Consider the following 22,120-nt stretch of genomic DNA (forward strand, 5'->3'; position numbering starts at 1 on the left):
CATCGATGGATGTATACGGTTGCACCGTGGATTTGCCATCACATCCATTAGGACAATCGAGGGATGTAACGTTTACTGCGTAAGCACTTAATATAATAACTCACAATACATCTCTGTAAACAATGATTACATTTATGCATGACCGAGATTGAATGTTTAGAATTGTCGCAATATAAGTGTCGGTTGTATTTATAATTTGTTGCGTCTTTTTGTGTTTCCTTATACACACATCAATGCTTTAATGTTGTACATTTAATGCCATATCAAAATAAAGTTAGAATGAAAAAGGTTGCAGCAGGCCAGGTCGCCTCCCAATGACGTAGCTGCGACGTGTTTACCCACTATCCGCACTTTCGATAGACTTTTTCCAAATATGATTTAGCTCAATTTTGGGAGCCCTTTACTAATGGATTTTAATTGCAGAGTATTTATCTAATAATAAAAGCTTTTATTATTTTCAACGTTTAGCTTATATGTGGACGACTTGTATTTGAAAACATAGGAAAATGCCGATTTAAATAGTCAGTTTGTGACAACAAGAAAGATGTGGACTCTAGTCCACTACTATGACTGCTGTGCTTTATAGCACCGATTCATTCAAAAGGCCACGCCAGTGGTCGTTGACAACGGTACTTGGTAGCTGCTGTGTATAATATAGGCTGGTTTTGTTTGTTTTTTACTCTAGTCCTTGTATTTGAAGAACAAGCCTAGCATGATTTCGACCAGTCCGCGGCAGTATCCGTAACCAGCCAACGTTAGACCCAAGTCAGACTTGAAGGAAGAACCCCAACCAACATGTTCAAGATGCTGGCGTGTAAACGCCTGAACTGTTTCATAAAGCACCGAGCACAAGTATGGACCTTGGCTCAGAGGAAGGTCACAACGTGGTCCCCTGTCGGGGCTGCGTTCAACAGCAAACCTCAGAGAAGACTGGACGTGTTCCAGGACAACGTGGTATGTAGTATCAGCACTGTTACACACAAAACAGGTGCGATATGGGTTGAGTTGTGCAATGTAAAAAATGTATTAACATGTATGGGAAACACTTTACAATAAGGGAACAATAATTCACCATTCACTACATTAGTGAATGCAGTAATAAACATTAATTAACCCCCTAATAACCATTTCATGGGGGATATATAAAGGGTAGTTAACCAGTTAGGTAACAATCAGTTAATGTATAAATGAACACCCAAGTTAACAGGACCAGCCTTAACATAAACACCAAGATCAAATTATAAATAGAGTTAAGCTGTTAGACATTTGTTAGTTAATCTTTATTATTGCATTGTACACTTATGTAAAATTGTTATCAATGTATGACATCATCATTCATTACTGACATCATATTCACCAGTGATTTAATGCTGTGTTGTGTTTAGACCAAGGGTCTAACTTTCTGTTCAAATGTGGTTGGGACATTAGGGCTAAGATATATATATATATATATATATATATATATATATAAATGTTCTTCAAAATATGCAATTTTAGGCAATGTGATGGCCTAAAATTATGTCAGAGTAGTTGGAATAATGGGACTTCAAAAAGCATAGTCTACTACAGAGTCAACAATACGTACATAATCAGCATGAAAACAACCACGCACACTGCACAAGTAACAGTCATCCATATGCATCACATCCATCTACTGTGGAAGGCACCAGTGCATGTCAGCTAGACCAGCGATGAAAATATCCATTATCACTGACCAACAATATGACCAACAATATGACCAACAACTGAAGGAGTACTGTTGACAACATTAAGCTGTCTTTCAGAAAATTCTTATCGAGTTTTGGGATAGAGAGTAGACAAGATCGTCCAATTTACAATAGTGGCGGGGACAGGACCCCAGTGTAAATGACACCTTTTGTTTTGGCTTTATGTCAGGGTTTGTTTGGAGTGCCAGAGTTGAGCTCTCCCGCAGGCTTTGAAGTAGCTACGAAGAGGGCGCTGAAGGACACCCAGCTACTGGTGGACAAGACATGCCACAGCCCCCCAGGAGCGGCGACCGTGGAGTACTTTGACCAGCTCTCCGATGGTCTCTGCAAAGTGGCTGACCTTGTAAGTTCACGCTACAATGGCAGCTGCACTTATTGCCCGAACATGTCTTTAACCTCACATCCTGGAGCAGACACTGTGTTGTTGTTGCTTTGGATGGATATTACACCATATTGTTTTAGACTTGTCCAATGTCCAAATTCCAATACAATTGACTTGACTTGACTTGAAATGTGCTTCTCTGTGTTACCAGGCTGACTTTGTTAAGGTAGCCCACCCGGATCCTCTGTTCCGTGAGGCTGCAGAGAAGACATGCATAGAGATTGGCACTGTTGTAGAAAAGTAAGGCTACTGTAATATAAATACAAGATTGTTATTTTCAACCAGAATAAACCATTAAGTAAGGGTACACAAACATCTAGCGCAAAATCTTCATCAGGGTCCTGCTTTGAATGTGCTGCTTTTTTTTTGCAGGTTAAATACAAATGTAGAATTAAGCACCAGCCTAAAAGATCTGCTCAACAGCCCTGATATTCTGAACCAGCTGGACCATGACACAAGGTATTCAGAATCGTGGACATACAGTCTTATGGAGGATGCCCTCTGTGCTGAATAATATTCATGCATTCCGTGCACTTAAAAAAAATTAAACAGATGTAAAAACCACAATAGTAAATAATCAAGCATCTGTATTTTTCCTAGGCGAGTGGCAGAGCTGTTCATGTTTGATTTTGAGATCAGTGGAATTCATCTGGAGGAGAAACTGGTAAGAGGGTCCATAATCTATATTGTCTCTTCAGCCATGCTTGTTTTGGCTGTCCCCTTGAACTATACTTCACACATGTTGCATCTGGTGTCTATTTTAGTGCTGATTTCAATTCAAAGTTTTGACTATGTATGTGCTTAGCCTGCCGTCGCCTGACCAATTCGCGATACTGCCAGAATAAATAAAAATAAGCTCTCAGATTCCTCTGTTAATTACAGTAATGAATTTAAAAACGTATATATCTATATATATAATGACCTCCAGTAAAATTGAACTTGTCCTGTTTGTGCTCTGCAGAGGAAGGAGGCTGTGGCTCTGCATGTGAAGCTCCTGGATCTGAATAATCAGTTCTTAATGGGCTCTCACTTGCCCAATCGGATTGCCAAGTCTGCAATTCCAGAACATCTACATCTGCACTTTGCAAAAGAGGGCAGTTTCATCCAGATTGGAGGGTTACACGCAGACTCCCCTGATGACTTGGTATGTATGTATGTTGGCATCTGAGGTAATAAGACAGTTCTTCATATTGGTCAGCAGGGGGCGCCTTTGTTCCAAAAGTAAATCAGAATGAACCAGATGGTTATAGGCCTACCTCTTTAGAAGCAGGTTTAAACAATGGGAGCACAAGCTTTTCCTATCCTGATCACAAAACGAGTCCTGGTGCTGGCATCCACTTAGAATTTGTTGACATAGTCCCATGCAATTTAAATTGTCTTAATATTAAATGTAACTATTTTAAATGTAAAGTGATGCAAAACTAATATAATAGCTAATCAACACATTGCTTGTTGTTCACTTACTGTTTTCAGTTACTATTTAGTTTTTTCTCGGTTTACTAAATGGCTAGGCGTGATGGAGACATCTCAGTGTACTGATGAATAGATCACTGATGTATTGACGGCGTCAGGAAGGGACACACTGCAAGGCACTGTTGCAGGATGTTGATTTAATTGTTCTGTCCGCCCTCTGCTGTCAGCTACGGGAGATCGCCTACAGGATCTTCCTCTATCCTAACGGCCAGATGCTGGATTGCCTGGAGGAGCTGCTGAAATGCAGAAACAAACTGGCCAAGCTGGTGGGCTACGAGTCGTACGCTCACAGGGCCCTGAAGGGAACCATGGCCAAAAGCCCAAGTGGGTTCCTGCTTTCTTTTCCCTTTCAAGTATAACTATATGAACTAGATACAGGGAAGTATGAGTCACATATTATATAATGATCCCTCTTACCTGCTAGACTTTTCTGTACCCATGTGTTTAATTTCATTGTGACTACTTTGTTGAGTGGTCTGTGTGAATCCAATGTGTACAAAACTGACTGAGTTGCTTGGAGATAACCCTGCAAAGTTTATGCTTTTGTAATTTGATGCAGAAGCTGTGATGGACTTCCTTGAGCTTCTTACGGACAAGCTTAAAGACAAGTAATTGTTTTTCCCTATTTGAATCACAACTAAGACTCATTTCGCAGAGAGTAGAGCATTCATAGGAAATCAATGAATTTGAAAGCTGAGGGTGTAGAAGGACTTGCCTTTCTCTCACATTGCATTGAGCAACAATACGTTTTTATACTGCTAAATATTTGTGTGTGTGTGTGTGTGTGTCTGTGTGTGTGTGTGTGTGTGTGTGCGTGTGCGTGTGTGGGCTTACATATCAGTTACTATTATGAGGCATATACACCCATAATCAAATTGTTAGTTAATTAGTCCACGCCTTATTTAGATGGTAACGCTCCTTTTTTGTTGAGGCTGCCAGGTAAGGTTAAAGGTTTAAAAGTTTTTGACGATATCTTTTCAATAAACCATGTCTTTGTATTTGGGTTCTTTCATCATGTAGGACGGCGAAAGACTTTAAAATGATGACGGACATGAAGAAAAAGCTCAACCCTCGTAACTCAGTGAGTATACTCTCATCTCGGCCAGCCCTCAACCTGCCTGACCGTCAGGCCATATGTCTGCGGCCCCAATAACCGAGAATAGAGACCATGTGATGGATTAAGCATCCGATATCACTCTATATACTGGCTCCCAAGTTTGGTCAATAATGTATGTCTGCACTATATCTGTAATTATTCTGCTGATCACTAGCTGCAAAGAGGTCCGTGTAGAGCTTTATATTGTTATAGGCCATTATTTTATTTGGCATCATTCCCTATTGCCTTTGTGAATGCATTCATTGGTTCCTTTTTTTTGTTCAGTACCACTGTAGTCCACTAGGCTATATTCCGGCCACCTGCCTACGGTCACAGAAAAAAACAACTACATCTGCTTATAACTACATACATTTCCAGCCATTGTGATCGGTCCTACTACACCTCAGCAAATGAAACCAAGTGTCATTCCTCTGTTATTGAATGTATTGAATCCATATGGAAATGCTCCAGGCTCAGGCTTATCTCTGCCATCCCACAGGAGCTAATGGCCTGGGACCATCCCTACTTCAGTGCCGTTTTGCGGGCTGAGAGGTGAGCAGTTCGGGCATCACATTCCCTTGCATTTTTTACTCGGGTTGTGATTTATGGAGCCAACTCAATTTGCAATGTCTATGGTTTAAGCTGATTGTGGGTCCGCAGCACAATGAGGGATCGCACACTAGTGGGTCCACGCTCTTTCTCGTGTGACAGATGATACAAAAGGTGTTACTGGAGAAGCATGGGACTCTGGAGTCGCATGCGTCCACAACGCTGCTTTCGGTTAACGTCAAGCTTCAGTTTCACCTCCACCCTTGACTTGGGTCAGGGTCGTGGTTGTACATTTCCATTATCTTTTTTGTTTGTGGAAGTCAATATTTTCTTAAAAGCTATATATAGATGTTATTTGTATATTGGATCAAAACATTTTATTAAAATGTGTTGATCGGCACATCCTACATACGCTGGGAATGTGTGTATTGTTATTTTACCTTCTTGCGTATCTTGCAGTTAATTTAGGTTATTTATGAGGTTATCTGATCCAAGAACCAGGAGCATTGCAGGGACCTTTTTAAAGTAAAAGTTATAACCTTAGGTGATCAATCAGGCCCAAGCCGCCATAAAATACGATGGAACAAGAGAAACGGCGAATTCCATCGAGAGTCCCCCCATGTCTGTATGTTTTTCCCTCCCCTCGCCTTTTTACATTTAGCCTGTTATTAATGAACTGCTAACTTCCTTACCAGCGCCCAGCAAGGGCCAATAAAAGCCATGACTTAGGGAAGTATTATCACAGACATTTCACATTCTTCCTCTGAACTAAAGCTTCTTTCAGGTGTGTGTGTGTGTGTGTGTGTGTGTATGTGTGTGTGTGTGTTTCTGCTTTTAACATTAGCCCTTTGGCCTGTTCTCAGCTTGGCTGCTGTCTTGAATGCTGTCTCAACCTTCTGATTAAAATTAAAAAATATTTGCTCCTACACCCAAGTTGATTTTAATCTCTCCTTTGTCCTTTGGTGTGGTACATTTCAGCATCTGTTCTTTCACCGGGGGAACTGAGTGTAGAAAGTGTGACTGAATTAAAGTAGGGCTTGTTGGCAGAAGTGGCTGTTGCTTGAGCCTTGTGAACTCTGCTATTCACAGACGTTAAAACCAACTGACTCTTGTGTTTGCCTCCTTGGTTGAGTCTGCCTCAAAGCAGTATAGCCTAATATTTAGGTCTGTCAACAAAATCCATCACTTGGCTCTATATTATATATATATATATATATATATATATATATATATATATAAATTACTCAATGAGCGCAATACTGGAGGAATAATGTAGCCTGCGGCTTAACATGCCAAGAACCACAGTGTCCTGCGTTCTCCAATAGGGTGGCCGCGTCACTTAGTCACACGTCACAATTAATCACCTGCATAGACACAAGGAGCTTCCCCATTGCGCTCTAATTACTGCCAAGATTAGATGATGTATGAACTGTCCCCCAGGCCATACACAGCTAGAGTGCTCCAATTATGTTTGATTTAAAGACAGACAGCAACCGTATCAAGTTTTAGTCCTTTGACACATCTGGTCCATACTTATGAACCCCCTTTCTTCACAAGAAAAGTACCCCAAGGCCTTTCCCCCCCTCACTGGCTTCTATACTTAAAGTTGATTTAAAGTAGATATTTAATTTAATATAATTTTGTAGTTATAATTTTGCACAGGATTTTTCCAGGGATCACCTTAAAGATGCTCATTCAAATGTTAAAAATAACAACCGCTGTATACAGCCCTACTGTGCTTACTGTGCCCTTACTGTGCTACCTATCTGTGGTTGCAGGTTCAACATCGAGCCCAGCCTGTACAGTCCCTACTTCTCCCTAGGGGCCTGCATGGAGGGCCTGAACAACCTGTTCTCTCAGCTCTTCGGCGTGTCCCTCATGTCCGATCAGCCCAGTGCAGGGGAGGTGTGGAGCGAAGACGTCCGCAAACTGGTAACACACACTTGCTATTTTTTGGACCCTTTTCTGTGTTTCAAAGCAAACTGGAGATGAATCAGTTTTGCGCTGATGCAGAGTGGCTTTGGTTCTGTCTGTCTGTGTTTCCTAGGCTGTGGTTCATGAGACGGAGGGACTGCTGGGATACATTTACTGTGATTTCTTTCACCGCACAGATAAACCTCACCAGGTAAACACTTTATGACCCCTGAAGAATATGACTCTGCTTAGCTGAGCTCACACGTAGCACTGAGCAGAACTTGGCTGCCACCTGCGCCCCGCACCTTTCCTGGTCTAACTAGAAGAAGGAAACTAAATTCAGTTTAGTTTTTGTGGCAGATCAGTCCATCTGTTTTACATTAGCTTTCAAGAAAGGTTAAGATAATAATGTTTGCTAACTAATTACAATAATGTCAACTAACCACTGACCAAGTCAATGGAAACCAAAATGATTTACTGCAAGAAAACAAGAAAAACCATGAAGAATACAAGTGCTCGCGCTCCCAACTATCCATTCCAACCACCCGCCACAGGACTGCCACTTCACCATCCGGGGCGGGCGCCGTTGCCAGGCGACGGGCGATTATCAGCTTCCGGTAGTGGTGCTGATGCTGAGCCTGCCCCATCCCACCAAGAGCGCCCCCACACTGCTCACGCCGGGCATGATGGAGAACCTCTTCCACGAGATGGGCCACGCCATGCACTCCATGCTGGGCCGCACACGCTACCAGCATGTCACCGGTAGGTCTGGCTTCCTGTCCCTGCAGGTTCCTTGTCATCCTCCGGATTCAGCAAACTCCTGCCAAGTTTGTGTGGGTGTGTGCGTGTGTGTTCACTCCTATTAGGGGGTTTGTTTGTAATCCAGACACAATGCACGCGCGCATCACCTGCCACATACGCGTGAGATACAGATATTACATGTGTATCACAACACACCGCCTCTCTGCCGGTTGCTTCAGGGGGGTAATTGCAGTCTTTATTTTCTGCAAGTTGATCCGGGTTCGTCGTTTTTCGCAATCGGTTCTTCGGTTACATTTTGGAATGATGCTGTGGAATATTGTTTGCTGCGGGTTAAATATCCGCTTGTTTTCATACAGCTTGACAATTTAAAGTTAATGCAATTTATACCTCGGGTCTTAACAATGTCTGTTTGTCCCCCCCCTGGCTACTCCAGCTGTCATTTAAGACTTTATCGCTTCTCAAAGTTCACGGACACACCCAAGCCATTATATCCAGGGTGCTTAGGAGCTTAAGCACTGGCTAATGGCACTATCCAGAATCCTGCAAAATGGTGATATGATATAAAAACCTGAGACTCTTCCTTTTTCAGATTACATTTTTCTGACTTGCCCAGCGTTATTCAAAACCACCCCGATCAATGACTAATTTGCCCTGAGCTCTCTGTGTATAGTGAATTGTCGTGCGAGTATTTGTGTGTCCCTGCTCTCTAATATCACAGGAACCCTGCCCTTCTCTTCCAGGAACCAGATGTGCCACAGACTTTGCTGAGGTCCCCTCCATCCTCATGGAGTACTTTGCCAACGACTATAGAGTAGTTAGCCAGTTTGCTCGCCATTATCAAACTGGACAGGTAGGCCAATGTGGATCTGCTCTAATATTTCAGAACTGCAGTTTACTTTGTAAAAGACGACACCGTTTTTATTTGTTAAATTCACACTAAGATTCAAGTCATATTTTCGGTATTGAAAGATCTGATTTGTTGTTTACGTTAAGGTTATTTAGCAGCGATTAATCCAAAGCAATTTAACTACACTTACACATCTATCAAAACATATATCGACCATATAGTACTACAAACACATATACACATGCATATATACATTATACAATATGTATAAACACATTTACAGCAAAGTCAACTATGCAAGGTTGTTGGTGTGTGTTGCATGTGTGTACGTTATCTCACTGTTCACTGTGGTCTCCTTACATTCTTAGTCCCTGCCTCAAAGTATGGTGGCCCGCCTGTGTGAGTCCAAAAAGGTGTGTGGTGCTGCAGACATACAGCTGCAGGTACAGTCACTCCTTTATTACTCATTTTCCAAAGTGAAGTGTTTCAGTTTAGTGCGTGTGTGTGTATATGTGTGTGGGGCTGCATTTTAGTTTTATCTTTTTCAGTTGGTTATATTAGGTTCTGTGCATTAATTTTAAGTGTATTTACGACTTTTTAGGGTTTTATGTATATTATAACATTATAGTCTTTGCCCATGAGGTATTTACTGTTGCCATCCATAAAGAATAATGGAAGTAGCAAGCATGCACACAGTCAGACTTATTGCTTGTACATTTAGCTAAACTATTGACAGACTTCGTACAGTGTTAGCGACCATCTCCTAAATGGCTGCCGTTGCTGTTTAACCGAACCCAGTTATGAAACTGATTCCTAATGATGAAATATGTTGTTGTTTACGTCTTCCCTTTTGCAGGTATTTTACGCAGCATTGGACCAGGTCTACCACGGCGAACCCCAAAACCGCTCCACCACAGAGCTCCTGAAGGACAAGCAGCACCAGTTCTATGGGCTGCCCTACACACCCAGCACGGTACGTGGTCCTCAAAGTACCTCAGGCCCTTCCCTTGCTCTTCCAATTATTTAATGAATGAATACATCTTTGCTCGGTAAATGACTAGACAGTATTGTATGTAGTAGATCACTATAAAGCTAGAGTTTGCCTTAGACCTCTATGAAACAAAAAAATTATATGGACAACTATGCTACTATGTATATTGTAGGCTACGATTAAACTTTTTTACATATTATTGCACCCGTATAAAAAAAAAGGTCTCTCTTCAGCTTGTTTGATGTAATTTGCCATATTTGACTACTGTTTATACCAAGCACTATTTAAGGGATAAATGCTTTTATACGCCCTGCTGCAATGACTGATAGGAGGGAGGCATTGTTTGAGCAGTCCCTGGGGGACATATATCCTCATCTTTCCCCTTCCTCATCTTTAAAGCCAGGAAGCAACACCAAGTTTTGAGCGTGGTCGTATTTAAGCCAGGAAGCTCCTCCCTAAAGCGTTCATCATGAGCTCTATTTATGCTGGTTTCATCAGGAATATGTGATATGCTGGGCCAGCAATGGCCTTTTTCCCCCCCTCCCCTTTTTACAGACAACTTCCCACTCCTTCCTGTAGTACCCTGTCTTTCAGCTGTAGCTGCTCCTCTGGGGAACAGGGTTTATGGTATACACTTTCCTGTGTGTAGCGGCCGTTCCCATCAAACGCTCAGACCGAACGTGAATGTTTTCACAGACGCATAGCCTCGCACTGCAGAGGGGTCCGAGCGCGCCAAGCCTCGCACTCGGATCACTTTCCTAACGGAGTGCCTTCTGTAAACATTCCTAAACTATGCCGGACGACCCTTCTCAAACGCACATGCCATGGGAGCGGAGCGAGTCAGAAGAGATGTGTTTACACAAAATCATCGTATTTCCGGGTTCTCTCTTGTCTCTTGACTCATCCTCACCTTGATGGTGCTCAAGAATCCTTCAAAAGGCTTACCCGCGATTGGCTAATAGGTCAGAGAGAGCCAGGGCGTGTAAACACTGTGGTCACGGAGACGGGGATTGTTTATAGACCATGGCTGTCTGCTGCCTGTGTGCATACAGACTGACAATCAGGTGCTGGTAACATGCACCACATGGACCTCCTTGTATCGGGAGACGATATTTGGAGAATCAAAGGGACATTCCTGCTGAAAACTACTATTCGGTGTAATCTTTAATTTGTACTTTTGTAGAATTGAAATATTTTGGCATTGGCTCATTGTTTTTCTTTCCTTGAAGTAAAATACGCCGTAGCCCCAGCCCAGGACGTAAAGGTCCCCCCCGCTCCACAGTGAAAACCCGGTGTCGCGCCTTAGTGCCGCGAACAAAGGCCCACCAGCCCAGTTTTGGAGAGAACAAAAATGTCTTTTATCTGCTGATCAAGTGGAGCAGAGTGAAAGCCCTGCGCTGACTTTGTCTGCCTTTTGTACTCAAGGATCAAAAGCATACTTAGCTGGCATGTGACCCGCTCAGGATCACTTTAAAATAGTTGACTTTAATCATTTCATGGGAGGTGCACCGATTTTTTTAAAACCAAAAGATCCATTTGTGTTTTACAATTGTTTTCTGCAGGGCTTGTATAGACTCATAGCCCACCGTACCATTTGTCAATGGTCACCTTTGTTTATCTGTTGTGTATACAAGGGGCAGGACAGTCTAGTGGTTAAGGTGTTTGACTCTCAGCCGAAAGGTACTGGGTTGGAAGCTCGTTATCTGAAGTCTACTTGTGGACATCCTTGACATATCTTGCCTAGACTCTTACTGTTCATTAGTGATATCTATAAAAAACAACAACAATGTATGTCATTCGGGAGAAAGACGTTGACTTAAAATGACAGAATGTTTAAATTGATAGGATATACCCTAATAACAAAAAAGTGTGTGTGTGTGTGTGTGTGTGTGTGTGTGTGTGTGTGTGTGTGTGTGTGTGTGTGTGTGTGTGTGTGTGTGTGTGTGTGTGTGTGTGTGTGTGTGTGTGTGTGTGTGTGTGTGTGTGTGTGTGTCAGCGGTGACCTGAGGGTAGTGTTTTAGTGGCAGGTTTGTCTCAGCGAGTGAACTCTGTCACCCTGGACTGTCGGTGTCTGTGGAACTAGCAGCTCCGCTCGTCAGTCTCGTTTCCCCTTATTAAAGTCATTTAGGGCCCAGATGGGCCTCGTCAAGCAGACCTCTTGAATGTTAAGCCTATTACGCAGCGCAGACCCAACCGCGGTGATCTCCCTCCCCCAGCCACTCTCAGGGTTAAGCCCGCTGGAAACCCTTCACCAATGTGCTTTGGGGCGTCATATCTTGGGAAATGCCTTCAGAGAGCCATTACCTCTGGTGATCTCAGGGTGTCGTTTCTGGGGGAGGGGGGGGGGAGCGCTTCAACTGTAACAATGTTCTCAAACCCGTCTTATACCTGGAGCAGTAAACCCCAGCCGTAAAGGTGGAGACTTTTCACAGGGAATCTTTCGGTACACATTGGACCTCGTTAACGTGCGTAAACGGACTGCAGCTATATAGTGCTTTTCTAACCAGTGGCCACTCAAAGCGCATACAATATTGCCTAACATTCACCGTTTCATGCACACATTCACACACCGACGGCTGCGTCCACCATGCAAGCCAACAGCCAGCTCATCGAGAGCAGTTAGGGTACGGCGTCTTGCTCAGGGACACCTCAACCCTCTAGGCTAGGAGGAGCCGGGGATTGAACTAGTAACCTTCCAGTTACCAGCCAACCCGCTCCAGCTTCTGAGCCACATGCCGCCCGTTAATGTTCAGAATCATTTATTTTCTTTCCAATAAACACACCCAGGTTTATGCATCTCCCGAAGGTGTTTGTGTTAGTACTCTGAATGTTACTGCGTTCATCTAAGATGTGTCACTGTACCAAACCAAGAGTCCTGTTTGTGTATAATTGAATCGAAAGAATAGAAGCTTGTAGATCAAGTGGAGTGCCGCTGCCGTGCCTTTAAGGGCCATTTGAGGGCTTGCCAGCCGAATTTCCCGACGTCTTTAAAGAGCTCATCCTCTCGGTTATGGAGAGGAACCCCTCAGGCAGCCAAAAGGGGAAGGGGAATTTCAGCCATGTCGGGGTTTCCATATCTTCGTCCTTTTTAGAAGCACATTTTCAAAGCATTTTTTGTAATGGAGACTCGGGGAAGGAAGGCTGTGTTTACTATGACAATGGGAAGCAACTGAAGGTGGTGTGGAGGCATGTCGTGATAAATACATTCCAACGTACTTTATCCCTTTTGTATTTCACTAAAGCCAAAATGCTTCATATTGAATCTCAACACTAAAACACAAGGGATTCTCGCTCGGCCGAATTGTAAATATTTCAGGTTCATATTGGTCTGTTGAATATAATATTAATCTTACTTATAACGGAGTCTCTTGACTCATCCTCACTTTTTGCTTTCGCTGAAGGTTAACAATTTCTTGTTCGCTACGAAAACCAACCAGCCGTCCTCCACCCTTCTGCCAACCCGTCTTACTAGAGGAACACTTAAGCCTCTCATGGCTGTGCTGGCACCCCTTTAACACGCCACAAACAACACACAGCCTCATCCAACCATTCCAGGTCTTATTTGGACAAAAGTAACAGGCAGTATCAAAGGATAATTGCCCGATCCCCTTTTTGTTGTTTGCAGTTCATGAGAGCCATAATTCAGCTTAATGGGGCGTCCTATCCTAAAAGCCCACCCGCTTACAAACAAGAAATAACCAATGGTTACTTGCTGGATAGTTTAGTGCTTTTTAGTGTGTTTCTAAATATCAGTGTTTTGGCTTGTTGGTTTATTCCTGTAGGCATGGCAGCTGCGGTTCAGCCATCTGATTGGCTACGGAGCCAAGTATTATTCCTACCTCATGTCCCGGGCCGTGGCGTCCATGGTTTGGAAACAGTGTTTCCTAAAGGATCCCTTAAACAGGTATGATGCTTTCACCCAGTTTCTCTTCCTACAGAAGGAAATGGGACGGAACGAAGATGAACTGATTGTTCTAACATTAAATCTGTACAAATTGAAGTTGTTCATGTTCAATATTACATTCATAACATCTTGCAGGAGTCTTCATCGAACACCTTGTTACCATACATGGCATGGCATGTGGTTTTCCTTTGTAACTATTGCATGTCAATGTGAGTTAAGATGTTTGTTCTTAGGTCTTATCCTTTTGGACCCGATGTGAATATATTCCTCCTAGGTATACGATACAAGGTGTCATGCGGAAGGGGTGCAGAGTTTAGGCTGCAAGTGTATGCTCCTAGTCACGGCTGCAAGTGTACACTACACTATATGTTCAATAGGATCAGACCAATGCTCCCTGACAGGCAGCCTTCCGCCCCAGTGCAACCGCTAAGAGCCGTGGCCGGCTGATATTGAACATAACATTTATATGAAACTGACACCGGCTTGGCAGGTGTCTGCTGTAATCTGCAGACAGACACCAGCATCCACAGAGCCCTGGCCCACCCTTATCACGCTGCAGCACAAAGGGTTTGTTTATTCACAAAGCCCCTATAGCGAGCGGCTGGCTCCCTCCTTCCCCACCCATTGTTATTTTAGTACCCCTGGCTGTTGAGTTTCGCGATCTGTGTTCTGTCACCAGTGTGCGCTGACGACTGTGTGAGAGGTTCTGGTGGTGGTTGGTGAGGGCGGGGAGGGGGGGGGGGGGGATGTTAAAGTGAGTAATATACCGATGGGGGGAAGATTACAAAGTGGATGGAACTTAATCAGGTCTTCCAACTTTTCTCTCTCTCTCCCCCCTGCTCTATCTCTCCATCTCTCTCTCTGCATTCTTTCAGGGACATGGGTGAGCGTTACCGGAGGGAGATGTTGGCTCATGGGGGAGCCAAGGAACCCATGCTCATGGTGGAAGGTAAGTTTCCCCGACTCCCGCCTCAGTCGGCTGTACTGTACTCTACTCCCCACACCGACACTTAGGGGGCCCTTCTGGTTATCTATCCCATAATAAGGACTCACCCCAGTCAATGAGTTGTCCTCAGATGCTATTGTCTAATGGCATGCCACAGTGTTCCTGCGTCATGCAACATCAAGAGTAATTTGCCTGTGGATGGCAGATTATGGCAGTCAACTGTCTTAGCGTGCTGATTTCAGGGTTAAGATATTGAAAGTATTATTTGGGCTGAATACGAAACTAACAATTTTAGTAATCCTTCCCCCCCCCCCATTGTCATTGAAGGGCGCTTGAGGGGAAGCACATGGTTTGTTGTGAGAGACTGGGGCGGCAGTCAGTCCATTAGTCAGATCGTAATGCTTCCAGGTATTCACAGCTGCTGCTGTTGTGGTTGAGCCCGCTCTGTCCTGCGGGCCTCACAATGGGACATGTTTACCTCTTTATAGCACGCCTCACCAGGCTTCTTAGGCTCTGTCTGCGGGGGTTTGCCGTAACCACAGCCCCTGAGCAGCACGCTGCAGTAGGCTCCTCCCCTACCAGTGAATCCGGAAGGCCTGGTGGATTCAACATGTTTTGTCAAATTGTACTCCTTTTATTTGGTAAATGTTTTTTTTTTAGTAGTTTCTTTTCTGCAACACTTTTTTCTGAAATCCTTCCCCCTCCCCGGCAATGGCTTGAGTTCAAAATGCGATGCTATGTGACCTTTAAACTTTAATACCCCGGGGACGCCGTTTCCTAGAAGCTGTGTTATGGATTTATCAAGGTCTGCCAGCCCGAAAGCAAAGAATAGTCACCTCCTCATGGCCCCAGATTCCCCTCATCCCTTCATCCTCCCAGCGCTTCCTCCTCTTATCCTTTACTCCCTCCTCAAGCACCTCCTCTTATCCTTTACTCCCTCCTCCTGCACCTCCTCTTATCCTATATTTCCTCCTCCTGCACCTCCTCTTATCCTATATTTCCTCCTCCAGCACCTCCTCTTATCCTTTACTCCACTCCTCCAGTACCTCCTCCTCTCATCCCCCCTGCTGCCTCTTACTCTGTGAGGGAGTCATGTCCGGGCACGCCGTGACAAACCGCAGCGAGCGAGGGAGTGAGGGGCGCAGGAGAAGAAAGGGTTGGAGAAGAGTAGCATCGGGTGACAACCGGTAGTGTACTGTAAATCTCTCCCTGGGGGGGTCACCTTCTCCCTTTCCTCCTCCTCCTCCGAATTGTCCTCGTGACGACTCCGAGCACGGGCTTAGCCCGGCCTCTCGGATGACAGCCGCCAGGAGAGCGCAATCCGCCATGGCCCGACAGACCCACGTCATTCGCAAGGCTCCCTTTGCTTTGAACTCCGTGCGTCTCGCATGTTGACCGAGTCGTTGTCTTAAGGCTCAGTCATGGTTCCACATCCACGCCACGCAGGGAGCACGCAGTCGACGCGTCGACGCAGTCGTGAACCTGTTTTGGTTCTGCGTCGGGTTTTAGTGAGCGGACCAATCACAGCCCCTGCTGCTGTGTCGCCTCGACGCAAGGTTAGAATTGGGAGGCGCACGTCAGGCCCTTGTAAAGGTAATGGGTCCATAAACCCCCTTGCGTTGGGTCGACACGGAACGTGGAACCTCCAAGCCTTTACCTTCAATGAGCTAGTGAAGCCCAATTTTTTCATCACAGGTAAGACAAAAGACCAAGCCAGCTTGAGAAGAACCCAATTAGTCCGGCATTGGCCGGTTGCGTTGACTCCAGTGATCTAAAGGCAGGAGTGGAGCCTCCTCTTCTAGGATAGCGGGGATTTGGCTTTATTGTCTGGAGAAATTCCTCCCCCGGGGCCGTTCAGCAGCAGGCTCTCACCCAGCCACCTCAGAAGTATGATTGCACCATCTGCACATCACATTTAAGCAAATCATCATGAACGCATGAGCCACGGTCGTAAAGAAGCAGGAGTACATGTGTTGAAGCATTTAGCGTTTCACCATTGTTCGCCTGTCGGTCGAGCAGTGACCAGCAGCTGTCTCATATATCTGGGAGGAAATGAGGAAAAGGGCTTGAAGTTAATGCGGCATTGAGTTTTATACCCTTGTCCCCGCCAAGGCCAAATGACCACAAGGAGCCTTTGGAATATTATGAAATGCGTTTCCAAGACGTTGCATAACATCCCCTCCGCCAAAGCCTGGTGGATCAAGCGGTCTTAGCGTTGCTCTGACGGCTCCTCCGGCCCGAGGTTGTCGAAGGACACGTTGGCGACCCACACCTTACCAGGCTGACCAGGAACCCGCCTACTGGCACTGCGCCCACCACCCGGTGTTTCCCAGGCAAGACTGTGGGGCGAATGTAACCCTGGTAATAAATCCAAAAAAGCCTGCAGAATTAAGGGGGTGGGGGGGGGGTTGGGGAGGGGGAGGGAGAGCAAAACAAAGTGAGCTAGTGAGAGAGAATGTGAGCCAGGGAGAAAGGCAGCAAAGAGAAGGAGAGTGTAAGGCGATCAACAGCGGATACACTGAGTGGACCTCTGTCTTCGGGTGCCCATGCAGCCACAGCCCTCACCCCCCCCCCCCCCCCATCTTATTAGCGCTCTTTACTTGGCCGGCCTGTTCCCATAGCCCCTCTCCTCCGGCGGAGGATCACGACCCTACACCTGGGGATAAAAGATCTGCTGCTGCAAGAGGGCTCGGGACCTTTTGCACACAAGTCGTTTTATTGAGATTTTCAGGACACATAATGTACAGAAATACTGTGTGTGTGTGTGTGTGTGTGTGTGTGTGTGTGTGTGTGTGTGTGTGTGTGTGTGTGTGTGTGTGTGTGTGTGTGTGTGTGTGTGTGTGTGTGTGTGTGTGTGTGTGTGTGTGTGTGTGTGTGTGTGTTTTTGAGGCCTAATCCGTGCTTTGGAGGTGGTTGCGCTAATTGTACTGCTGTGGTTATGGAACAGTTTAGAATGTGTTATTTGTTTTGACAGATGCCTATGGTCAGGTATAACGCAGTTTCACCCATGTATCATTGTCTCCCTCATAGCCAAATCTCTCTGGTGTGATGGATTTGGTTCTGCGTAAGGCAGGGAGGCTGAGAGGGCAACAAGCAAGGAGCATGATGTTTGATTCAGCGCAGGCGCTTTTTTGACTGATCCCAAACGGGCAACCGCGATGATGACGATACGTTACATGACAAAGCTAAACGAAGCTCGCTACCTTTGTCTGAAATGGCCTCTCTCCCCCCCCTTTGGTAGCCCTAGACGAGATTGAGTTTTGACCCCCCGGTTCCCATGGCGAGCGGAGCGTTGCCCTGTTAATTGACGTTACTTTACTAAACATCACTGAAGACACATACTAGATGATTTACCTTTACTTTGTTAGCAGTTTTTTCACCCACTTTCAGCTCTACTATATTACGTTGCAATTAAACAATGTGTGATGCATGGACAACAAACAGAAAAGTTTCAGAACATTTTCTTTTTAATTATTTTAAATAACTTGTATACATACATAAACAACCTACATACATAAATTAAAAGATGCTCAAGAATATTTTACCTGAAATTAACTAGTAATAAATAAGCAAAAAGGATCAAGTCTAATAAATTGCACATACAAAAATGCTCCAAAGAATGTATTGTATCTGGCATTTCTATTCACCAATTGACGCAGCATTAGAATTTGACTCGTCTAGACTTCCTAATGGCAACAATAGTACTTGCTGTACTAAAGTTCAGAGAGAGGTGAACATGAAGGATCAGGTGTCCTTTCTCCTGCAGGTGCTGGGCTCTGCAAATATTGCCTGAGTGCATCTGGCCAATTAAAAAAACACTGGTCATTTACATTCATGTAGTAGGTATCAGTGAAGTTATGTTAGCAAGTAATACGTAGCAAGCTAGCAAAGTAGTTTAACAGTCGCTAGTCTAGTGATAGTGGCAGCAATATTAGGTGATGCACAATACTATTTAGTTTGAAACTATAATGGCTGCGGTCAATTGCCTCTATACTGGGCTTTCTTTTCTTCTTTTTTGCGATTTCGTCCCTGCACACCAGAGTGTTTAGACCTCTTCATTTTGAGAATCAATATTATGCATGTCAAGCTTGATGATTCGAATATGCTTTACTTTGACTTTCAGTTTTAAATGTTTTAAAACATTACTTTACTACATTAAAAAGGGAGATGGGATCTCAAAACGTTTTTCTTATCTGAGGAAATTTAGAGAACATTTATCATTGTCCAAATTTGGTCTTTATATATTAGCAAGCATAACCAGGGGGTTAAACATTTTGTCAGTGAAAATAATACACCCTGCCATTACTGTCTGCCACCATAACGGTCAAGTAAATGGAAAGAAGTAGAAATAAATTGTGCACTTGGTCCACCCATCCTTTCAGTAGTTCAGTTATCAGAGAATGTCAGAACTACCTACATTTACCTATGTTTCCTGTCGGTAAAGGATTTTGGCTTCTGGATTTCTGAGGTAATGGAAAACTCTGCTACATATAATTGTCTTATTTGATCCCTCATCCTTTCAACTCGCAAATTTAAAGGCACATCCACCTCACTCTGTTTTACTAGCCATAAATATAGCCAGAACCGCAAGTGTTCATGCACGCATACCTGAAAGGATGATTCATGTGTTGAGAGAAACCTAGCAACCTAGGTAAACGTTGGTCCAGAGTACAAGACAAACCAAGAGACACCATTGAACCTCTTAATCAGGGAACCACACTTTGCCTATCTGCTTCACACAAGTTCAACTTTTCATCGACCACTTGTGCAGTACCTTTTTATAATCTCTGGTCCAAAACTAAAAAGCAATCTGAAATGCTACTAACCAGTCTACACATAATTCTTACACAGATGTTGGCACACTGTCTAATCACGCATTGAGAAGCTTGTGCATGTGTCCACATTGACTTTTAAGAACAAAGTTCTAACCAGGTCCTGTCGATTATCAGACCAAAGCAAGCTGGCATTCCATCAAAACTGCATTTTTCAAACAGACACTTTTCCAAAAGCTTTGAGATGCAAATGTTCCATCTCTTTCTATGAAAGGATGACATGGTGAATTGCGTTCTTGAAACACCTCCTTGTGCCGTCGTGGCTGGCTGAAACGCCGGAGCCGCTCAGTGGAATGCCTGTCATCGTCCGCGTTCTGCCTCCTGCCTCCTGCCCTGTGAGGATCTGCTGCGGTAGCAAAGGGAGAGGGAGAAGAAGAAGAAAAAAAAAAGGCAGGCTTCCTTGACTTCAAAAGGCGTAATTATAGAGGCAGGGAACTGATGGTTTGCCTCCAGGTTCCGCGGAGGTAATTGCTTTTTACACCTTGACATGTTTGAAATGGTTAAGAGCATGAGCTCCAGGGCTGTTGCTGTACTCAGAAATGTGTTTCAAAGTGTATGATATGGAGTCGGAGCGTAACCGGTAAAATGGCATGGGCTGTGTAAACTTTGCATCGCTATGCGTCGCTTTGTCGGCATCTGCCATGTCAACCTATGATTCAAATGTTTTAAGGACGTAAATTCATTGCCTTTATTCCCACAATTAATTCAAACACGATTCCAGCCAATAAAACCAATTGATTTTCAATTGCGTGCGGTAGGCTCATCAAGTAATTTGGCCATGCCCTTATTGTATTTCAGGCTTTAGCACTCAGGTAACGGGAGAGCTTCCTGTGCAGCCCAACTTTTGGCTGGGGATCAGCAATGACAGCGCTTTAAGATAGGAAAAACTGTTTAAAAACCTCACCATGGAACTGGTTTTACAACTTTATGAAGCAGAGCAATATATTTTATTTAAGCTCAATTTGTTGTCACAAAGACAAGAAAAGACGAGTGGCATTTTAATGATGCCCCTTCGAATGCTTACAAAGGAGCTGCCAAGAGATTTGTTTAAATTAAGGTTTTTAGACGCATTGCTCTTCCAAGAAGTATGTTTGGTAGACATCTAATAAGATGTTACCTAACGTACATCTAGTTCTAGCTTTCACTTTCAAAGGCTCAGAGCTTTGAGCCCTCATTTAGCTGATACCCATCGCTCAACCACCCCTTTATTGTAAATAAACAAGTAGTTCCACACGTTCTCCCTTATTATTAATTTAATTTCATGCAGTTTATGATTCATGATTACAATGGGGTTGAAGCAAAAGAGTTGATCGTAGCAGCCTTCTGACTGAAATGTGAGCGCTAGCATCGGATGAAGACCAATGCTTCCAATGTATCATCTATTAGTATTTGTTTTGGTGTCCCAGATATGAGGCATCAGACTCAAAATCAATGTTTTCATGTTGGATCGGTTGTTGGATGTAATGAATGGTTGGTTTTGGTTCCATTGTTTTACATTTGTCCATGGTGTGCCGGATAGCCCAGCTATGGAAGCTTATTTGTGCAGAAGGGTTCCAGGACCATTGTGTGTCAAATAATTATAATACTACCACCATCACTACTACTACCACTACCAGTAATACTACTACCACTTCTAGTACTAATACTACACTATAAATCATGTAGCGTGGCTACAATGAAACAACCAAGAAAAGGAAGCTTTACGTGCTACGGGAAATGTTTGCAAAAATGGCATGCAATTATAAATTACCTAAAAGTGTGTTTGCAATTAATGCTCTGTTTGATACCCATTATTTTCTCCCAGGCTTCTTGGCTGGAGATGACAGTATGGGTAATAACATGTAATGGGGCTTGGGCCCTGATGCTGTTCCAGTGTCTAAACCCAACCGATGACTCATGAAGGCTTAGCTTCTATCCCAGGGCTCTTGCAACAGAGCACTCAAAGACGAGCCATTCCTCGTCGGACGGCTTAACTTTTTTCTCTGATTGCAGCCAAGACCCACAGCAATGTAGAGCTCTCTCTGATGCTGCCAGGCCAAGAGAGACCCACAGCAATGTAGAGCTCTCCCTGATGCTGCCAGGCCAAGAGAGACCCACAGCAATGTAGAGCTCTCTCTGATGCTGCCAGGCCAAGAGAGACCCACAGCAATGTAGAGCTCTCTCTGATGCTGCCAGGCCAAGAGAGACCCACAGCAATGTAGAGCTCTCTCTGATGCTGCCAGGCCAAGAGAGACCCACAGCAATGTAGAGCTCTCTCTGATGCTGCCAGGCCAAGAGAGACCCACAGCAATGTAGAGCTCTCTCTGATGCTGCCAGGCCAAGAGAGACCCACAGCAATGTAGAGCTCTCTCTGATGCTGCCAGGCCAAGAGAGACCCACAGCAATGTAGAGCTCTCTCTGATGCTGCCAGGCCAAGAGAGACCCACAGCAATGTAGAGCTCTCTCTGATGCTGCCAGGCCAAGAGAGACCCACAGCAATGTAGAGCTCTCTCTGATGCTGCCAGGCCAAGAGAGACCCACAGCAATGTAGAGCTCTCTCTGATGCTGCCAGGCCAAGAGAGACCCACAGCAATGTAGAGTTCTCCCTGATGCTGCGAGGAGAGACCCTACAGTAATGTAGAGTTCTCTCTGATGCTGCGAGGAGAGACCTACAGTAATGTAGCGTTCTCTCTGATGCTGCGAGGAGAGTCCCCTACA

General features: G+C 44.5%; 1 protein-coding gene across 1 annotated transcript; it reads left to right on the top strand.

Moving 5' to 3' along the window:
- Window positions 1-283: 283 nt before the first annotated feature.
- Window positions 284-17,480, top strand: LOC132474404 (mitochondrial intermediate peptidase-like). Its single transcript, XM_060075068.1, has 18 exons — window positions 284-954; window positions 1,897-2,070; window positions 2,261-2,349; window positions 2,482-2,568; window positions 2,710-2,773; window positions 3,071-3,253; window positions 3,750-3,906; window positions 4,142-4,190; window positions 4,603-4,663; window positions 5,178-5,230; window positions 7,006-7,159; window positions 7,275-7,352; window positions 7,696-7,903; window positions 8,644-8,753; window positions 9,119-9,193; window positions 9,607-9,723; window positions 13,524-13,645; window positions 14,521-17,480. The coding sequence occupies exons 1-18, from the start codon at window positions 796-798 to the stop codon at window positions 14,657-14,659; spliced, it is 2,079 nt and encodes a 692-aa protein (XP_059931051.1). The 5' UTR covers window positions 284-795; the 3' UTR covers window positions 14,660-17,480.
- The last annotated feature ends 4,640 nt before the right edge of the window (window positions 17,481-22,120 follow it).

This window comes from Gadus macrocephalus, chromosome 16 (genome assembly GCF_031168955.1).
Source record: "Gadus macrocephalus chromosome 16, ASM3116895v1".
NCBI classification, from domain to species: domain Eukaryota; kingdom Metazoa; phylum Chordata; class Actinopteri; order Gadiformes; family Gadidae; genus Gadus; species Gadus macrocephalus.